Here is a 21863-nt window from a genome sequence, read left to right as displayed (position 1 = left end):
ATACATTATTATTATTATTATTAACCTTTATTTAACCAGGAAAAGTCCCATTGAGATTAAAAACCTCTTTTGCAAGGGAGTCCTGGCCAAGAGGCGACAACACGTTGAAATTACAAAATTACATAAAACATGTAGCTGCTTAAGAAGAATGAAATACATTATGTTATCATTTTTGATCTTCATTACATTATGCCTTCAATTTTCAGGAAACATAGATTTATGCTCTATTGCCTTGGTATGCTTTTGGCACTTGAAATAATGAGAGACTTCAGTATCTGAAACGACCAACAAAGTCAGCTCTATTTCTTTGCCTTTCACTCTCTCATTAAGGGAAAGCTGTGATTGTAGTAAGGAACTAGCATCTATCTGTCAGTGCAAATCTTCTTATGCATCTTTAGAGCCTATAGCATAAAAGTGTAATTCGTCTTTCTGGTGGTGTACAATTATCCTTAAATGTAAACTGGATGTTGTGACAAAGCAAAGTATAATGTATATACTTGTTTTTCCACTGGTTTTCCTCACATCCAAATAACTCACCGCTGGCCACAGTTTCTCCTAGTTTCTGCCTGTTTCCATTTCCTTGGGCATCATGGGAGCTCACAATTATGAGACCGAGGTCTGCCTGCAAATATTCATTTTGAGCATTACATTAGCAGACAGAGCAATGTTGAGTCTGTCACGGGGCAGCAACCTGTAAATTAAAATGCCATAAAACCTATGTTCAGTTTTCTTTTTTACAGTTACACTTTTTTATGTTCTTGTGCTTGTCACTGGAAGCCACTGTGGCAGGATCAGGAAACTCAAACTCCATTAAAGGACATTCAAGGATGTAGACACAAAAAGTCACGAGTGAAATAAATGCATAAATCATGGAAACCTCATCCTTTCTTTCTCCTGTTCTGGCTTGCTGCAGGTGCCTGTCCTGTGTCAACGGAAACTTCCCCTGCCACTGGTGCAAATATCGCCACATGTGCACACAGGATGCCAGCGACTGCTCCTTCCAGGAGGGACGAGTCAACACCTCAGAGGTACGGCTTTGAGCATGTGCACACACACAAGTGCTGCTGAGCACACGTAGTTATACATCCTCTATAAAAGACAGATTCAGAAGATGGCCTATCAATGCAACACATGGATACATTAATGAGTATCAATGGATTTGCATACGCACAAACACACACACACACACACACAAGGAAGTGGTGGCATAGTAATGCCAAGGGTGCAGCTGTGGCCTGTATGCCATCTGAGTGTGTGTATATGAGTATATGAATGAGGGCTGCTGAGAGTGGCCCAGCAGCAGCTGTTGTACTCTAAGCAGCACTGGATTTATTCACTTATAAACAAGTCAGGGTGAATGGGTATGCAAATGGCAGAGCGCGCTAACGTCCCAAATGTTATATTTGCATGAAAACCCTCATCTATCCATGAGCCGACTCGCTCTCGCAGTCCCCGTGTCTCTGTCAAGCTCCTCTAATTCTAACCGGCTCGCTCGCAAATGCAGAAATTCACTCTGACAAACACAAACACACAAAAAAAAGAAACTTCAGTGCCTTCAGAAAGTTGTACTTAACACCCAGACACATTCGCTCTAACTTTGCCTCTATTTCAGGCAAAGAGTTTTGATGTGCACCCCTCCCCCCACACACACTCTTTTCCTCTCATTCTTGTTTGTAACCTTTTCCCTCTTTTTTTCTTCTTTCTTTGCTCGTTTCTTTACTCTGAGTAACTGCGTGCTGGAAGCAAGCATGCTCAGCCTTTTATTTGATCTCTCGCTCCTCTCTTCATCACTCTCTCCATCCTCTCATAAAGCCTCAGTTGTTGAAAGGATATCATATCAAAACTAAAACATTCAGCTGGGCGTGCGCAGCGTAGATGGGTATAATGCGCATTCACATATTTAGATATACACAGGTTTACACACCTGTTTGTTGTGTGAATTTTTCCCTGCATATTGGTGTGTCTTTAACTTAAGACAGTGAGGTAATCGTGTATTAGAATTTTAAGTGTATGAACGGTGCTGCAGTTTCAGGCATTTGGTGTGAGTGGAAAGGGAGACGGGGGTGTGGGTGCGGAGAGGATAACACTTGACTCCACACAGCCTGCCATCACAAGTTACGCCCTCCTGTAAATACCAGCCTGACATCCAACCTTATCTACTTCACAGAGCTACACCAATTCAGCTTTTATTTTTTCTTCTCTTCCTATTTTTTTTTCTTTTGATATACTCTTTTTTCCCTTTTTTTTAATTCGGTGCAGGCATCGCCATGGTTACCAAGCCCTTTGAATGTCAGGAGGGGTTTGTTGAATTTTGATAGACACAGAAACACACATGCACACACATTTGTGCCAACCCCACATCCTGACATGGGTTTTTGTTGTCATTAACAGCACATAGAGTGCAGATACATCTTAGTTATTTTTATTGTGAGGGATGCATGTGTGCTGGTGTCCACTGTAAGGAAATCTTACCTAACCCTGTTAAATAAAACACTAGCAGCTAAATTTGCCAATTTTACAGTACGCCTATGCCTTCTTACTGCAGATGTTGACTTATATTACTATCACACAAGTGATAACGTTGGTTGGAGACCAGCACCGCCATGCACCCATCATGACTTGAGTGATGAACTTGCGATCTTGTTGCTTTTTAAAGGGTTGCTTGGAGGACCGAGGGAAGAGTCAGTCTGCTGTGAGTCTGCAACTGAATGTGGTCAAGTTGGCAATTTAAAATTACATTTAATCTTTGATCATGGCCTGCATTTGTATAGCGCTTTTCTAGTCCTTAAGGACCCCAAAGCGCTTCACACTACATTCAGTCATCCACCCATTCACACTCACATTCACACACTGGCGATGGCAAGCTACATTGTAGCCACAGCTGCCCTGGGGCGCACTGACAGAGGCGAGGCTGCCGGACACTGGCGCCACCGGGCCCTCTGACCAATCATGTTTAAACGTCAACAATGTCTTGCAATCTGTTACCATCTACATATGTAGAAATTCATATTAGCTACTTACATTCAGAGTCCAGCCAGAACCTCATAGATCTGAAACAGCAATTCCTCCACAAATAGTGACGTAGCTGCTGCAGGACAGTGTTTGCACTGCAAAATGACATAGGTGATCTTTAACCTTTCTTTTATATAGGAATATAGCCCGAATACCACCAGTTAGCAACCAGTTGAGTCGAGTTCCCTATTGCAAATTGATGCATTGCTCTCAGACTGACTCATCAGTCGCAGTCAATCAGTCAGACTGATTGATTGCAACAGGTTGGCATTCTGTCTGTGTTTAGAAATGAGACAGGAGTCATTTGTAAACTTTGAGCAGTCAGTCTGAGAGTGATTGCAGTCAGTCTGAGTCGGACGTGATTATTTGGTGAGAGGCAACTTGTGCGGTCCCACTGCAATAAAACGTGGTTGACCAGACTACTAGCTATAAGTTGCCTAATGTGGAAAAAATTCATCGCGCTCATTGGGCAACCATTAGTTTTTACTGGTTGTGAGGAGCTTGCAGTCCTTAGCTATTAACTAGCTATCATTAGTCACATCCCTGACAATTAAAGTTTAAATGTGTCATACACGTATGTTTTAGTACCATGACTAAAGAGAGAAAAAATAGGTGAATAGATCGTAAAAGTTTAGAAAATGGTCAGTAAAGATTCACAAAGATGATACATTACTATGAAAAATCCTATATATTTAAATCAGTTTGTTACCACGTAGCCTTATGTTTCCTCTCTCTGGCTCTCTCTCGTGGATCGGTAACAATTTGAAGTAATGCATAGGCTCATTTGGGCCAACAGCGCCTTTTTTTTTCAGTCGTTAAGCGTTTATCTCTTCTAGCCACGATTTTGTTCCAATTTGCCAGTTCGTAGCCCCTGCTAAAAGCAATATTGCCCATCACCGCTGCCTGGAAAAGTTTCCCCCTGTGTCATTAGCAGTCAGTTGCCAAAGTGATTGAATTCACACTACACTGGTTATCTTCCCAAAGGCATTTGTCATATTTCTTGAGGCTGACTTGACTTCATATCTGATAAAAGTCATAGCATGTGTTATGTGAAGCTGCGGCATAGGTAAATCACACACGCGCGCACACACACACACACAAAAATTCACATTCACAACAGATAACCACTAATGTATAATTTCCTTTAAAGTAAGTATAATTCTCTGCTGTCACTTCCTGGATTTGTAAATATATATAAATCAGCTGTGTTGTGACAGCAGATAAACAGAGAGGCACATTAGGGGCGACCAGGCAGAAAATTGCCAGAGTTGGAGAAACACTTGAGAAGGCCATCAACAGAAATGCATATAAACACAAACAATGAGAGAAACAAACACCAGTACAAACAAACACAGAGACAAACAAATTTGCTCTGCTCCGATGAATCCCAGCATCGGTCCGGTTGAGCCGACTGGGTCGACGCCGGGCCCCAGGGTTTAGGTTGAAATGACTTCATTTCAATTCAAGAAAACAGGAAAAATAAGACAATAATAAAAAATGAACATGGAAAAAATGTAATAGAAAAACAGGTTTGTTTGCATTTATTTTCCTGTCTACATGCTTGCCTTCTTATTCATTTATTGATTGCAATTCGCCCGCTTGTTAATTAAGCCATTCATTCATTTTGCATGTGCTTTTCACTCAGGACACTTCATGTCCCACAAATGAATTAATGCAGTACATGACTGGCAGCAAAGACAGAAAATAGCTGCCAAATAACATCCCCTGATGGGAGCTTTGACAGGAAGAGACTTATCTTTCTCTTGTGTGTGTGTGTAAAATGCTCCATGCAACAACAGTTTCATCCTTAGCCGTGACCCGAGGTACTCGTTATTGATTATACCTTTTTATTGGCTTTGTGGTGTTGGATTCGTCAGAAATGTGTGCAGTGCACGCACCACTGGGGTAACAAATGAGTAAACTCATATTGAACTTATAAAGGCACTTTTTTTTTTATGTCTAATCAGGCTGTTTTTGAATTTGCAAGTATTGTGGCCACGTGCAGCCTTATCATGTATGTTGGAAGGTTTTCATAATACATCGCACAATATACGCCGATCAGCATATCATTCTTACCACTGACAGGCAAACTGAATCAGACTGATTATCTCTTCATCATGACTCCTGTTAGTGGGTGGGGTATATTAGGAAGTAAGTGATCATTTTGTCCTCAAAGTTGATGAGTTTGAAGCAGGAAAAATGGGCTAGCGTAAGGATTTGAGCGAGTCGGACAAGAGCTAAATTGTGATGCTAGACGGCTGGAACAGAGCATGTGCAAAACTGCACCTCTTGTGAGCTGATAGCTACTGCAGTGGTCAGTATCTATCAAAAGGTGGGGAACCAGCCACAGGGTCGTGGGTGGGCGGTCGGATCCAGCAAACAAGCTGCTGTAGCTCATATTGATGATAAAGTTATGCTTGTCCTGACAGTTTTGCTAGAAAACATTGGGTCCTGCCATCTATGTGGATGTTAATTTATAACATACCACCAACCTAAGCATTATTGTATTCCCTGCTGGTTGTGGGGCTCTCTCAGCAGGATAATGCACCACAAAGCATCACCTCCTCGCAACTTCCATGACTTAAAGGATCTGTCCACAGCACCGTCAGAGGTATAGTGGACTCCATGCCTGATCCATTTAGTAAATAAACCACTATGCAGGGGATCTTTACACTCGTCTTCCTTTATATCTCACCAGTACCTTGAACACACGTCCACAACTGCAGACACTTACCTTTATTACCATGCAGTGTTTTGCTTTTTTTGTCCTCTCTCTTTTTGAAGGTGCCTGTGGTTTAGTTTTGGCGTGCAGGCTGTATGCCAAACTTTCCTTAGCCAAGATACCAAACCCAGAGTCGTTCCTGGTGTATTTTTCAGAGTGTGAGTACAAATGTTAGATAGAAAGCGGTTAGACATATAAAAAAAACGCTTGTATGAATGAGTGAATGAGACAAGCTGTATAAGGTGCTGTAATAGGTGCTTTGGGTGCAAGTAGAGTAGAAAAGCACTATGTAAGAACCAGTCTGTTTATCATTATCTTGTTGTATTTATATGTATTTATATTTATATCTATTTTATAAGTCAAAAATCTACAGTTTTCACCGGGACAGTGATCCTGTCAAAACCTATGGTAATAAAAGGTAATGGTATGGTAATGGAAGATGACCCTAATATACGTGGGTTGGAGATGTTTTCTCTGCAGGGTGGAAAGGCTTACTCTCCCAGATGTGGTGAGAAGATTGGAAAGAGAAGAAGAACTCAAAGTAGACCCGCTGCTTCCCCCACACTGAAATGAAACAATCTAAGTAGTTCAGGCACTTGCAAAGGACGCCCCCTGGTTGCCTCCCTTTACAGCTCTGCCAGGTACAGCCAGCTGGGCACAAGATGCTGGAGGGATTCTGTCTTCCAGCTGACCTGGGAGTGTCTGTGGATTCCCCCAGGAGGAGCCAGAGGAAGTCTGAGCAACCAGGACATCTCTGTTCCACCTGCTACTGGAAATGTGAACCAGAGAACAAACACTTTGTGTAGCTTCTAGTCTATTTTAATTTAAGATGCTACCTGAGTGATGTCATGTGCTGCATCAGTCACTCTGTAACTGGAACTCACAACCTTTGCCTGTTCGTATATATTTTTTTCTTTTTCTTTCATCCCTTATCTCTCGTGTCTTCTCCTCTTCCTGGAAGCCTGACCGCCTTTAGCTTAGTGAAACACAGTAAGTCTACGATGCTTCGCTGTCTCCCAGGGGAGTGCACCAGTGGGGGTTTTTTTTAGCCTGGTTGATAATTATTCACGAGTTGTTTTAGGCTCCAGATGTAGGAAAAGTTTATAGATATGTGGATCAGCGTTGGCCTTCGTGCCGGTAATGAGCGGATGCATCAACATGATGAGTGAATTGGTCAGATGGTCGAATGTTTCTGTCAAGTTTCCACGTTGCTGCAGAAAGCACACCAATAGGGATGAATGCATGAAGGTTCATATGGTGCATATAGCCATAAGCCAGCCGTTCTGTGCATGTATTCCCATAGCATTCCTGCATAAAAAATGCATCTCGGCAGCCATCTCCATACAAGTATCCCTCTTTGATCTCTAAGCTCTTTTCTCTTGTTCACCCACTCCCTCATTCCCTCAACAAGTCAATTAGCAGGATGCAGACACCCATCTCTTTTTGTCTCGCAGCTAAGGGTGTCACGGTTACAGCTGTCTTTCCTTTGTTTCTGCTTGCTCAAACTCAGGCTGGTGCACAGCTCTGAGCTGCCCAGCTCGAAGGTTCTGAAGCTGGCACTGAGTAAGCCTCCCTACTCCCTCTGGGTCTCTCTCTGGCTGAGGGGAGCTGCCTGCCACTGATAGACTCGACTCCGTGTGTGTGTGCGTGTGTGTGTGCGTGTGCGTGTGTGTGTACATGTACACATGTGTTAATTATTCAAAGTGTATTAAAGCTTAAAGATGCATCTCCAGATGCCTCTCTGATCGGTGGCGTGTTTAATGGAGAGAGACAGATGAGATGAGAAGCGAAAGGTGGAGCATCCACAATAAAACATAAGTGGGGGAGTGTTGCTGTGGCCTAGTTGTGAGAAAGGAAGATGCTTTCTAATCCAACCAAGCACCACATTTAAGAAATTATGTGCACACTTGACAAAAATTGCAAACTAAAACTACTCCTGAAATTATGAATTTACCCTCCTTAGTGCTAGATTCTATTAGCCTGTTCACAGCACATACTAGTTATTGCATATAAATGGAATACACTGCTTCTGGCCATGCCTCTGAAAGCTGTGTGAGGATGTCCCTCAAGCATAAGTGAACTAAACAGAATATGAAAGAAAGAGAAATCCTCAAAATATGGACTGATGTAGAAGAAGAGGTCAGAAGTTAGACTGAGATTCACTTTTAATTAGGTTGTTATGGTATTTGCTCGTTTTAACTGTCTTGATATGCCTGAAAAATGACAGAATTGGAAATCCCATTTGTCCATATTGCTCAAGGCGAAACTGTCGACAAGCTTGTGGGATTTTGGGCTGTTTTTCGGTTGGGTTGCAAAAGGCGAAAAGACGGACAGTGGAAGTGGAAGGTTAAAGATATGCACAGGGAAGGTAAATGAAAAAGACACAAATGGCGGACGTTGCTGAAGGAGCAGCATTAGCATTCGATGAAAGGACGAGAAACACAGTGGAGTGGGAGCAGGACGACGCGAGAGATGCTTAACCATTCAGGAGATGAAAGGATACGTGAGGGTCGTGACACCACCCATGGCTTGTGTCTCCTTAGTATCTATTCAATAATTCTATGTCATTTATCTCTCTGGCCTACTTTAATCTTTGCTTGAAGCTGGGCTGCTTAAAATGACTTGATTGAGTTAGAACTTTACAGCGTTTGCTTACGTTCGTCTTCAAAGCTTGAGCGGGAAATGCTGAGATGTCACTGATTAAGTCACGGAGGATTCATAGCTACTTAGGCACATGTCTGACGTCTGCTCATGGTTTTTCTCGAGTTAAATTTTGTATTTTTGTTTAATGAACTAAGCCTGACAAATCCACAGGGGTACCAAGCGAGAGAAGTAGATAAACAGTTTGCAGCACTCATTTATTTTGCAGTCCAAACCAAACTGAACTGCTTTCCTGTGTTATTTTTTTTTCTCATCTGACCTCACTACTCCTTCATGCCAAAGGCTTAATGAACCTCACTCCACTATTGTTTTGAAGGCACCCGAGTAATCACATGTGCGAAATTGGTTGTGAAAGAATTTTGACAGTGCCCACTCTCAGTGGGTAAATTTAATGGCCATCAGACTGTTGAATGGTGCAATGAGGAGTAGAAAGAGAGCAATTAACAGGGGTATCGCTACTCTTCAGTCCCATTATTCTATGCTAACCGACGTTTTTAGCTATGAGCAAGAAAAAAAGATTCTTTTAAAACATTCTTCAAAATGAGGCTTTAGCCTAGGGGAGCCACATGTTTAATGTAGAAGCAGTCCAGTTTACAGCAGGTAGCCTGTGGTTATATTGATTTCACCTTTGACAGATCTGCCAAAGTGGACCAAACATAGTCCAAAGAAACTTGATTCAGCTCAGTTTTATTTATATAGCACCAAATCACAGCAATAGTCACCTCAAGGCTCTCTCTGCTGAATCACACTTCTTATTAATCTCTGACTCTCTTCCACAGCATGGCTTTTGTCCTGTCTTCCTTCTCTCGCCCCAACCGGTCGCAGCAGATGGCCCCGCCACTCCCTGAGCCTGGTTATGCTGGAGGTTTCATCCTGTTAAAAGGGAGTTTTTCCTTCCCAGTGTCGCCAAAGTGCTTGCTCATATAATTGTTGGTTTTTGTCTCTGTATGTATTATTGTAGGATCTACCTTACAATATAAAGCGCCTTGAGGTGACTGTTGTGATTTAGCGCTATATAAATAAAACTGAATTGAATTGAATTGGCACTTCATATTGTACAATGATACAGATAGTCGAAGGAGCTTGCAAAGAAAAGCGTCTGGACTTCTTTAAGTTACTTGAAGTCCAGACGCTTTTCTTTGCAAGCTCCTTCGACTACGATGACCTAGATGACTGAGAACCTTCACAGACAATGATACAGATAAAACCCCAACAATCGGATGACCCCCTTTGAGCAAGCACTTTGTAACAGTGGAAAGGAAAAACTCCCTTTTAACAGGAAGAAACCTCTGGCAGAACAAGGCTCAGGCAGGGACAGCCATCTGCTGTGATTGGTTTAGGGTGAAGGGTCTGTGGAAGAGAGCCAGAGATGAATAATAACTAAAGATTAAATGCAGAGTGCTGTGTAAACACATAATGTATGAAAAGAAGTGAGTGAAGAAGAAACGGAGTGCATCATGGGAAGTCCCCAGTAGTCGAAGGCTCTGCTTCCCATTCTACTCTTAAATACTCTAGGAACCACAAGCAGAGCAATGTGCTTTATTTGGGTGATACAGTACTGTGAGGTCTTCATCATTCACTAAAAAACCTCTGATGAACACATTCTTGGTCTTGAATGGTAATGCTAATCACACCCGAGGGCACTCAAGTTCAACCAGTTCAGAGCAGTCTGTCTTTTAATCTTGTAAGATGGATGTAAGGTTCTGCTGTGGTGTGTCGCATTGTGCAGCAAAACTACACGGGATTTGCTGTTAGGACCTGCTGTTAGTGTCTGACTGCAGGTTTCCCTTGAGGTGAGAAGAGAGAGGTAATAAGTTGGTTTGATTAAAGGTAAAGGGGGTAATACAGCTGGATTTCGGGTTTTTGGTGGGAAAGTAAAATTAGGAAATTCCTCATTGATGGAGCCGTAATGAACCCAAGGTGTGACTTATGTTCATGCATTTAATTTAAGTATCTGCATTTCACTTCATAACAGTGAAGTCGATCTCTTTCTTTTTACCTCTTCCCGTACATGCCCCCATATCCCCTGTAGTAAAGGGCTGCGAGTGGGTGGACACACCAAAAGGCTTCCAACACAGTTCAAAGTGTCTTTTATTGAACAGAAGAGCTCCTAGACTGGTGCGATGGAGTGCCTGCCCTCCTTCCACCTGAGACTACGTATGAGGAACTTGGTTCATTTGAGCAAAATAGATGAAAAGTTTTCCTGTTGAAATGAAGCACAGGGGGATGAGTCGCAAATCCAGAATAAAAGATGAAACGGGTCTGGCAAAGAGGAGCGATCGCTTTTAAAACTTTTTCTGGCCCCAGTGAATTTGCATACGAGATACCGCAGTATCTTTTGTTGCGAAGTTTGCTGCGTTGTCTATTGCTCGACTCGGGACCTTGGGGGACCTGAGAAACGCATTCCCTCGTCCAAAGACTAGTGGAGGAAATCAACTCTCAGGAAGGTTTGCATCACGGGCTTTTCTGGTGACCTTGAAAGGTTTGGATGATTCTCAGATGGGTCACAGAAATCACTTATTATTCACTGGGTCACAGTCTAAAAAAAGGGGTTGTAAGTCAGTTTTTGGTTGGTTCCCACATGGCATGGAGCACTTTGTCATTTTCTTTTCACAAGATGAAACAAAATTCATCAAATTTTGATCCTGAGGGCTAAGAGAGAGAGACAGCGAGGGAGAGAGAACACAAGGCTGTACTTAGTGAGGCCATCCTGATCACTTCTTGTTATCTGTCATGTATCCACTGTGTCACCCACACACACACACACACACACACACACACACACGCAAACACTCAAACAGAGAGTGTGTGGGTCTTTTTTTTACAGGCTCCTATTGATCCACTAGCTGATGCTTATCATCTACATCCTCCTCTTTGACCATCCGGACTTGATAGCATCCTGATAGACACACAATCACACTTGGTCATCAGAGATAGCACACAGGACACTGCTATTCTAATGGAGACATGTGAGGAAGAGCCTTGTGCAGTTACTGGGGTAGAGCTCTTTTACAAGCAAACTCAGTATGCTGCAATATCTGCAGCTTGTTTTTTGTTTTCTGAAGAAAAAAAACAAGCTGGAGTTTAAAAAATGATATGTGTACATATATATATATGAATACAGAGGCACCAATCATGGCAGCAGAGGAACAAGCTCTAAGCAGATCCATAGAGGCTGCTGTCTACCACACGAGGTCAGACCCCAGGTGTAGGCTGTGCAAAGATGCCCCGAGACAGTCCAGCACAAAAACAATACAGTGGCTTGCAAAAGTATTCGGCCCCCTTGAACTTTTCCACATTTTGTCACATTACAGCCACAAACATGAATCAATTTTATTGGAATTCCACATGAAAGGCCAACACAAAGTGGTGGACACGTGAGAAGTGGAATGAAAATCATACATGATTCCGAATATTTTTTACAAATAAATAAGTGAAAAGTGTGCGTAATTATTCTTAATTATCGTAATTATCCCATTCTTCTTTGCAAAACAGCTCCAGCTCAGTCAGATTAGATGGACAGCGTTTATGAACAGCAGTTTTCAGATCTTGCCACAGATTCTCGATTGGATTTAGATCTGACTGGGCCGTTCTAACACATGGATATGTTTTGTTTTAAACCATTCCATTGTTGCCCTGGCTTTATGTTTAGGGTCGTTGTCCTGCTGGAAGGTGAACCTCCGCCCCAGTCTCAAGTCTTTTGCAGACTCCAAGGGGTTTTCTTCCAAGATTGCCCTGTATTTGGCTCCATCCATCTTCCCATCAACTCTGACCAGCTTCCCTGTCCCTGCTGAAGAGAAGCACCCCCAGAGCATGATGCACCATATTTGACAGTGGGGATGGTGTGTTCAGACTGATGTGCAGTGTTAGTTTTCTGCCACACAGCGTTTTGCATTTTGGCCAAAAAGTTCCATTTTGGTCTCATCTGACCAGAGCACCTTCTTCCACATGTTTGCTGTGTCCCCCACATGGCTTGTGGCAAACTGCAAACGGGACTTTTTATGGTTTTCTGTTAACAATGGCTTTCTTCTTGCCACTCTTCCATAAAGGCCAACTTTGTGCAGTGCACGACTAATAGTTGTCCTATGGACAGATTCCCCCACCTGAGCTGTAGATCTCTGCAGCTTGTCCAGAGTCACCATGGGCCTCTTGGCTGCATTTCTGATCAGCGCTCTCCTTGTTCGGCCTGTGAGTTTAGGTGGACGGCCTTGTCTTGGTAGGTTTACAGTTGTGCCATACTCCTTCCATTTCTGAATGTGCTCCGTGGGATGTTCAAGGCTTGAGAAATCTTGTAGCCTAAGCCTGCTTTAAATTTCTCAATAACTTTATTCCTGACCTGTCTGGTGTCTAAATCCAATCGAGAATCTGTGGCAAGATCTGACAACTGCTGTTCACAAACGCTGTCCATCTAATCTGACTGAGCTGGAGCTGTTTTGCAAAGAAGAATGGGCAAGGATTTCAGTCTCTAGATGTGCAAAGCTGGTAGAGACAGACCCTAAAAGACTAGCAGCTGTAATTGCAGCAAAAGGTGGTTCTACAAAGTATTGACTCAGGGGGCTGAATAATTACGCACACCCCACTTTGCAGTTATTTATTTGTAAAACATGTTTGGAATCATGTATGATTTTCATTCCACTTCTCTCGTGTGCACCACTTTGTGTTGGCCTTTCATGTGGAATTCCAATAAAATTGATTCATGTTTGTGGCTGTAATGTGACAAAATGTGGAAAAGTTCAAGGGGGCCGAATACTTTTGCAAGCCACTGTATAACCAAGCGGCTGGTGTAGTATATAGGAATATCTGTAAATGGTAAATGAACTGGTTCTTATGTAGCCGAGCATTCAGAGCACTTTATGCAACTTGCCTTATTCACCCATTCACACATGAACTTGGATGAACTTGACTAAAACTATTTGCAAACCTTCAAAAGTTTATGTGTGAGTGATTGCAGTCAAACCAAGTTGGACCACAACTGTTTGGAGAAAGGTTGCCTCCCACCAGGTGACCTGTGCACACTCAAACTCTTGGCAACTACTTTTATACAAAAAAAAAAACTCCATACAGTCTCCAGCAACCACTTATTTAATAATCTCAAGGAAGTTCCTGCCCTACTTCTTCTCTAGTGTGACTTATAAGGGATAATAATCACTAGGTGTTACAACGATATAATAGACTAATAAGATTATTTGTGTTTTGCTGCTTCTTTCTTCTTAACGACAGCTTCCTGATGCTTCCTGCCAGGTTAGCACAAGTTAATGCGAGCTTCAGTAGCTGCACACTCTTGCCTGTGTCCTTTCCAGGGAAACAACTATTGTTTGGAACAGCAGAGCAAGAAGTGGTTCTGTAAGGGTTAAGGTGACTAGTGACAAGGAAGTGCAGTGCAAAAAAAAAGAAACATCATCTTCAAAATTAATTAGCCAAATATTTCCCAGATACCACTGCTGAATAAAGCAGACAGTAAAAGTCCAAGTGTTACATTGCTGAAAAATGCAGGTGCTGCACATATCAGAATACACACTAAATCAAATTGCCTGCTCCATCTGCACAGCATACGTTATTATTCTGGAGTGACAAAGCCCATGAATGGTATTGTAGAGCAGCTGTGCTGATAGATGTGTCCATAGATATCACTTTGTTTCTGGCCTTTGTTTCACCTTCGTCTTTGGTTTTTTACAAAAGAAGAGCTTCAGCATTCTGTGCACATGTGGCCTCAGGTTGTCTTAGTATATCGTGTGCTCTATGAATACATTTTGATCTGTCTTTTTGATAGAGATACATTAAAAAAAGCTTTGTTAATAGTGAGAAAGTGGCAGTTTCAAAATGAGGCCTCATGAACTGTTTGTGCATCTGTGGGATAGAAAAAGATCTGTTGAGATTACAAACAGGATCCATTGCACAGCTGGTGAGCAAGTGTGTTACTTTGTGTTACTCTCTAAGGACTTAACTATATTGGAGTCTAAAACTGAGACATTGCTCAACAGATGACTCTTCCTCTCCCTCCCCTGGGACATGCGGTCATCATATCAGGTCCTTTTTCTTTCTTTCCGTATGTGTGTGTAAGAGCGCTGGTCGATGGGGTCTCGCCCCTTCCTTTCTGAAATGGTTCATTGGACTGTAACGCTAATCCGCTGGGACCCTCTACACCACGATGACCCCCTCCCAACACTCACACACATAGACAAACACACGGGCTCCCTCATCCATCATACTCGGTGGCTGTCTGCGCCTCCGAGAGGTGACCTCATTGGTGACAGCCAGCAGCCAATCGGGGCTCTCGCCTCATCTCTGACATCACTGTAGATGTTTCCATCCTGATAAAACCAATTAGAAGTGAGGAAAAAAAGAAAGTTTACGAAATACACTATATTGTTAGGGCTGAATATAGTAAAACAAATATCACCTTTATTACGGGTTTCATCCCTTCTTTGTTCTTTTAGTTTTACTGTTTCTAAAGCAACAGGGTAATTAAACATTATAAATACGTGCTTGGTGTTTCTCATTCTTCTCTGTATCCACATCACCGTGTTTGTTTTGGGAGCCTGCGCGATCTTCTAAGTGTTTCATCCTTAAGACATCTTACCCCAGCAGCCAATGAGGAGTGCGAGAGACAGATCGAGGATAACAGAGTATATAGAGAACGAGCAAAGGAAGGCTGCGGAGAAGAGGAAAAGTCAATAGGAAAATGCAGCGAAGCATCGTAGACAGCTGGAGTTCATGACTGCAGGCATCATCGTGTTTCAATAAACCACAGAGCAGGTAGAAAGTGGCGGGTGGGTGGATCAGTTCCTTGGAAGATATCAGGAGCAGAAGAGGAAAGTGAGGTTGAAAGAGACTAGGAGACAACAGTGGGGTTGGGATTGAAAGAGAAAATGATGTGTGACTAAGCCACTGGGAAATAAACACGACCTTGGATAAAACAAGTGCATCTAAACCCTCGTGGCTTTAATTATACAGGGCCTAGAGCTAAATCCCAAGAAACAATGGTGATATCTTAAGACTCTGCAGAATCTATAGTTCCAACTCAGACCAAAACTACGAATATTTTCTGTATTTTATGCATTTACACTCGTTACACCAGGTAAGTTGTGGGGTTTTCTGTATGTTCATTATTCTTAAGCACGATTTCTAAAGAACGTGTTCAGGGATTTTATTCAAATTTAGCACAAACAGTCACATTGACTGGAGTAGAATTTAGTGGTCAAAGGTCAAGGTCATTTGACCACCAAATTGGTCGATTCTACATTGATTGAAGTTTTAGTATTTCCTCTCAAATGACAGATCACCACATATCTTATTTGGCTTATGTCAGCCTTACCTGCCTTCTCATGCTCTGTGATCACACTGCATGAATCTGTCTCTAAGCTCTTTAGCATTTGCTAATTATACACCTTTTTAGTTTGCAGGCTAATACTTTGCAGTCTTTGCACATTTTTAAAGTTTTAAAATGTTTACATTACGTGTAAAAAGATCTGGTTTAGTAACACTTTTTAATAAGGATTATTAATAAATTGTAACTTGGTAGTTGATTAAACTTTGCTTAATAGTTTTAGAGTCAACAGTTAATTAATAAAGCTGTGAACATGGTTTGTCCTTGTTTGTCCTTAGTTTGCAGGCTAACACTTTGCAGTCTTTGCACAATTTAAAAGTTTTAAAATGTTGCTATTTTTCATTGCAGTTTAATTGAAAGTGTTTGTGGAAGTTGTTAATTTTCTACTTAATGGATAAATATATTATGTGTGACTAAGTATAGTATGTTGACATATGCATTTTGTGAAGTGTGTCTCTTGTCCAGCTTCCTTCTCTTCACCCCTCAACCAATCACAGTAGATGACCGGTTCAGGGAGGAGGGGTTTCTTCCTGTTAAAAGGGAGTTTTTCCTTCCTACTGTTGCCAAGTGCTTGCTCAAAATGGGTCGTTTGATTGTTGGAGTTTTCTTCGGATTTGGGTCTTTGCCTTAAAATATAAAGCACCTTGAGTGAGTTGGTGTTATGTGAATAAAATTGATGGACTGAATTGAATCAAAGTACGTTGAGACAATCTTACTTTAGTTTGGACTATATAACTGAACTGAGTTATAACAACATGACAGTTCCCGGACTGTTATAGCTTTCTAATTCTCATGGAAATGTTTATTGATGGCTCTCCTTTATTCATGATTTTCAGCCACGATTTTTTTTATCTTGAATGCCGAAATAAACTGTGCTAAAATGATGGCAGACATTAATATCGTCATTATTTACAGCAGTACGTTTGCTGCTGTGGCAGTAAAATGTAGGCAGTGATGTCATTGGTGGTTTTTGTCCTTTAATAAGGACAAATTTCAACTTCTGCTAGTTTTTATCTATATACATCCTCCCATATGTCTACCTGTTAAATCAAATATATTTAAAAACTTGGTTAATGTTCTTCCTAAAATAAGTTTTGCAACTTAAAAAAAAAGGTTAAAGTCTGTGGGCCTACAGATGCAGCTGACAGAGACGTAATAGAGATTTCACACTGTTGATATGGAAGAGGAACTCCGATTAATTTCTTTCTGAAGACTTACCTTCCCACCTTTGATCACAGTATCTGTGTATTTGGCCCCAAGGCTACTGTAAAACACTCCACGGGCCGAAGCACTAGCTTACTGAACAGAGCCAGAGGGCAAGATTTAGCTTTGGATCAGTTTGTGCGTGCGTGTGAGAGAGTGAGTGAGATGATAAATGTGTGTGTATGTGTGTATTTAGTGCATATTCATCTAGATGTAACGCAGCCTGTGTCTCTGTGTGTCTGTATTACCAGTCTGGGAATTAGTTTGGAAAGATATAAGCGCTGTGTACAGCTCCCATGTTGCAGAGCTCCTCCCCTGCCTCGCTCTGCTGGGAACTTGACCTCCTTGACTCTCATCCCCCACTTTAATAAACGAGTGTATGGCTCCCAAGACCTCGTCTCGCCTCCATATCTCCTCCCCTCCTTCCTTTTAACTTCACCTCCCTCACCCTTTCTCATCCAGTGGTTTATCACTGCTCGTCCTCTGCATCACCGTTCTTCTCCGGCTTTTGGTGCAGTAAATTTGGATCTCAACAAGGCATTTCTCTAGTTGTTTTTTTTAGTACTGATACGCAGTTTTATGAATATTCTAAAAAAAATAATAACACTTTCTTTAAGTGTTAAATATTTGACATTTTCATTCATGTTTTTTTTAAATCATTATTTATTTTCTTGATCCTTTCAAGTATCCATCAACACTACACTGATGGTCATTGTAATGCTTTTTTAGCCCATTATATTATCATTATTAACATGTACTAATCGTCTAGTAAGTACTTCACATTCCTTTTAGTGTTCATCTGTTTCTTGTTCTTAGTGTGCATTACGTGTAAAAAGATCTAGTTTAGTAACACTTTTTAATAAGGATTATTAATAAATTGTAACTGGGTAGTTGATTAAACTTTGCTTAATAGTTTTAGAGTCAACAGTTAATTAATAAAGCTTGTCTAATTGGCTTTGTTTAATTAGTTTTATCATTTATTGGGGTGTAACTGTAAAGATTAAACTGTTTATAGAAAAAAAAAGTGTAAATGGTTATGAACTAGTTTATCATAGCCCTGATAAGACGCATGTGTAAAAGCTGTTTTAAAGAGCGTATATGGACACAGGTGATTGGTGAGTCCATCAGACTGTGAACATGGTTTGTCCTCGTCCTTACCTGCCTTCTCATGCTCTGTGATCACACTGCATGAATCTGTCTCTAAGCTCTTTAGCATTTGCTAATTATACACCTTTTTAGTTTGCTGGCTAACACTTTGCAGTCTTTGCACATTTTTAAAGTTTTAAAATGTTTACATTACGTGTAAAAAGATCACGTTTTAATAAGGATTATTAATAAATTGTAACTTGGTAGTTGATTAAACTTTGCTTAATAGTTTTAGAGTCAACAGTTAATTAATAAAGCTGTGAACATGGTTTGTCCTTGTCCTTTCATCTTTCACCATTCAGTCAGATTTGTCAGATTGTTTGACTCTTGCTGCTCCACGTGCATCATGGAACCAACGCCAAAGCAATAATAACAGCAATATTTAGGAATGAGGACTGAATCACTGATCAGTAATGAACTTTAATAACTAAATCATGATATTATTTAGAAATCCTTAGGAACAAGAACCTCTGACACAGTGCGAACCTCTGCCAAGGCAGCTCACTCTCTGGGCAGCATTTACTGTTAAAGGAACAGTTTTGTATTTTGTATATATTCATTTTATTTCCTTTGTTCTTTTCAAACATAGTTACATACAGTAAAAGCACATGGAAAGTGAAGGCTTTTGTTATTTGTCAATTTTAATTGACAACACTGATCATGCACTTTGGGGTCAGCTTGAAGGAAAGACTTGTGTTAAATGTAAAAGTGAGGTCAAAGGTCAAATATGACATGATATTTGGATACAAGCTATGACGTGATATTGAGAATCCCCACATGCCGGTATCATTTCTGAAATGTTGCCAATACAACCAAAGGTAGTAGAATTTAAACCACAGTTGTAAAGATAAAAGACATCTTATTTGACCGTTTGACCTTATTTGAGGTCAGAGGTCAAATGTGAGATGATATTGACAACACGCACCACACTTGTGAGAATCATAGTTTTTATGTTAAGGCTTTTAGTCAATTTTCAACCAGTAAATCAGTGAGTTGACCTTGAAGACCTCGGTGGACGTAAGCCAAATTTTTAATAGATTAAGATGAGCTCACTCTACACCCCTGCAAGGCTTTATCAGAATTCATTCAAAACTTTTCTGAGTTATCGTGTTTGATAGCACGTATGCAAACTGGGGGAGGTAACAGTTGCACGTTGTATTATCTAAAATTTTAGGTGTATAATTGTCCTCAGAATATATATAGCTGTTGTTGTGTTTTATCAGTGCTGAGTGTCCCAAAGTGACCCATTATTGTAAATCACGTTAGATTTTTCTGTAGTGCTGATGGGAGGATGGATGAAAAATCATCAAACGTGCCTATTTCCTGCACAGCAATCAGCCAACCATTTTTCAGACACGTAGCAGATCGATCTGCAACTTTAGATGAGTGGTGACATGAACATCACTTTCATTTTGTTATTTGTTGGGGATAAAAGGACACCAGCGTGGGGTCCACATTAGAGTAGCACATTTGTGTCAGTGTAGAACTGTAGCCTGAAACATTTCTTGCTGACTGGTAATAAAGTATCACAGTGTCTTACTTGATACATTACACTGGCTATGATAGGTTGCGTATAATTCCTGAAGTAATTATTTTTATCACGCAAACTACTGATCTAAACTTCGATGCTTGTTAACAGTAAATTGCTGCCGTCTAAAGCTTAATTTACTGATACTTTCCAGTCTGTTTGCAGCACCTATTATAGGCTGTTAGGCCTAGTTTTCTGATCCATTTATGCCTCCAATTTTTGTCTGAAAATTGCATTTGTGATTGGTTTAAATAAAGATTGCCTGATGGATGTACAGTTCAACCGTTTCACAAGCAACACAATCAAAGACTGAGAAACAAAGCAACAAAGGGAGAGAGAGCGCTACAGAGAACCTAAAGATCAAGTGTGAGCGACAGGAAGAAAGAAAAGGGAGGAGAGAAGGAGAGGGATTAGAGGAATCCCCCAGGTAGAGAGATTGTTGTGTCTCATTGTGTAGAACCGCTCCGCTATCTGATGCAGACTCAGCTCTGACACCTGTCACCACTCCTAATGAAACAGCTCCCACAATCCTCTGCTCTCCAATCTTTTGTTCATTCCCGCCCTCCTTTGTGCATGTTTCCCTCTCTTTTTTTTCTTTATTGGTTTGTGGAATTGTGCGTCTTTGTATTCTATATGTAGACCCTATGTGGGGAATGCCTTTGTATGTTTGCTGAGGGATGTGTGTGCGTATCTGTTCCTCAGAGAAATGTTGCGCTGTGCTTTTTAGTCTGACTCTGGTGCATCAGCAATAAGGAACAGACCTCAAGAGAGAGAGAGAGAGAGAGAGAGAGAGAGAGTGTGTGCGTGTGTGCGTGTGTGTGTGTGTTGCTGAAGCAATAGGGACCAGTGATGGCAGCAGGGAGGCACAGATGTGAAGTGGCATGCATTTGTGTGTGTGGGTATGTGTGTGTTTGTAAAGATTGGAACAGATGCCTGATTGTGGTCCTTATGATGATGACAATGACTCTTGTTTCATCTTGTCCAACCCCAAAATACACTACTTCCCTTTTCTCTTTTTAAGTTTTATTAGATTGGAGCAGGAGTTCATTAGGAGCCAGTCACTATGTATGAATGCTTAAAATTACAACTGTCAGCCTGACTAAATGACAGCCTGCTTTACCGGGCTCCATGGCATCGGCTTGAGCAGTTCTCTGTCTTCTCCCTTTCTGATTTCTTTCCCAATGTTCCCTGTCTGAAGGGGGAAAAAAACCCGTTTGTCCCCGTCTCCTGCAAGGCTTTCAGTAGTATATCCTGTTTGAACCAGCCACACCAAGATGGGGATACTGTGGCCATAAAATGACCACAAATGGTCAGCAGCAATTCATAGTTTACACATGACATCTGAACTACTGGGACACAGCCACCCGGTGGGCAAAAACAGTACTGGAGTCCTTTGCTCTCCAGCCATCATTTGAAGATCTTCAAATTTAACAGATAGTTAAAATGCCAGATAGTTACTGTGCATGATGCATTAATCAACATTTATTTACAGCTGCCAGAAGGCTGTAGAGTATGGCACCAAACTGTGAGCACAATTCTTCGAACCTTGCCTTACAGACCAAATCACACCAGTCCCTGCTTCTCCACAGCATCCCAGGCTGTCAGTGGTGGCTCAGTTATTCTGACATTGGAAAACTACTTGGTCAACTTTACTGTTATCACAAGACAATGTGACAAATTAATGCTACCGGAGCTTATGCTCTACACTCTAAATGTCCCAGTCAACAAAACTTAACATTTCCGTGTGGTAGTTTGTGTAATCTAGCTACGTAACACTTGCGTTTGCTTTAACAATGAACAATTTCTTGTTCTTTACCTCCCACATGGCGGCGTTATTTACCCATCCAGATCAAATGTATCTGTCATGTAGCCGTGTATGGTGAGGAGTTCTCTACAAATATGTAGATGTCACCAAACTGGAGCTTTGGGAAAGACGTCACCAGTTTCAAGGATTTCAATAAAGCTGTCAGGGCAGAATATGACTCACAGTCAACAAAATTCATAGTTTCTTGTCTTGCAGTACTACCAACTGTCCACTATTGGTCATTATGGAGTGATGTTTTGCCCCTTGGGTAGGGAGTCAGTGACATGACTGAAAACTATGGATACTATCCATTAAACAGATAGGCTTTGATGTTTAAGTCATGGTCTCTTGGTACTAAAGGGACCCACAATATGCCCCTTTGAATCCCCCCGACTCTATTATACCAGTACCAGCAACTGAACTATTGATCCAAGGATCCATGATTTCATGTTATTTACAA

General features: G+C 41.3%; 1 protein-coding gene across 1 annotated transcript in view; it reads left to right on the top strand.

The window, feature by feature from the left end:
• LOC113012858 (plexin-A1-like) overlaps positions 1 to 21863 on the top strand; it is a 309396-nt gene that overhangs the window by 173863 nt on the left and 113670 nt on the right. Inside the window, exon 9 of the mRNA XM_026153254.2 lies at positions 914 to 1028. Within this exon, the coding sequence (XP_026009039.2) occupies positions 914 to 1028 (115 nt within the window). The remainder of the gene's footprint in view (positions 1 to 913; positions 1029 to 21863) is intronic.

This window comes from Astatotilapia calliptera, chromosome 20, assembly GCF_964374335.1.
Source record: "Astatotilapia calliptera chromosome 20, fAstCal68.1, whole genome shotgun sequence".
In the NCBI taxonomy this organism is placed as follows: Eukaryota; Metazoa; Chordata; class Actinopteri; order Cichliformes; family Cichlidae; genus Astatotilapia; species Astatotilapia calliptera.
Note: the sequence above shows the minus strand (reverse complement) of the source record. Positions and strands in the feature narration are given on the sequence as shown.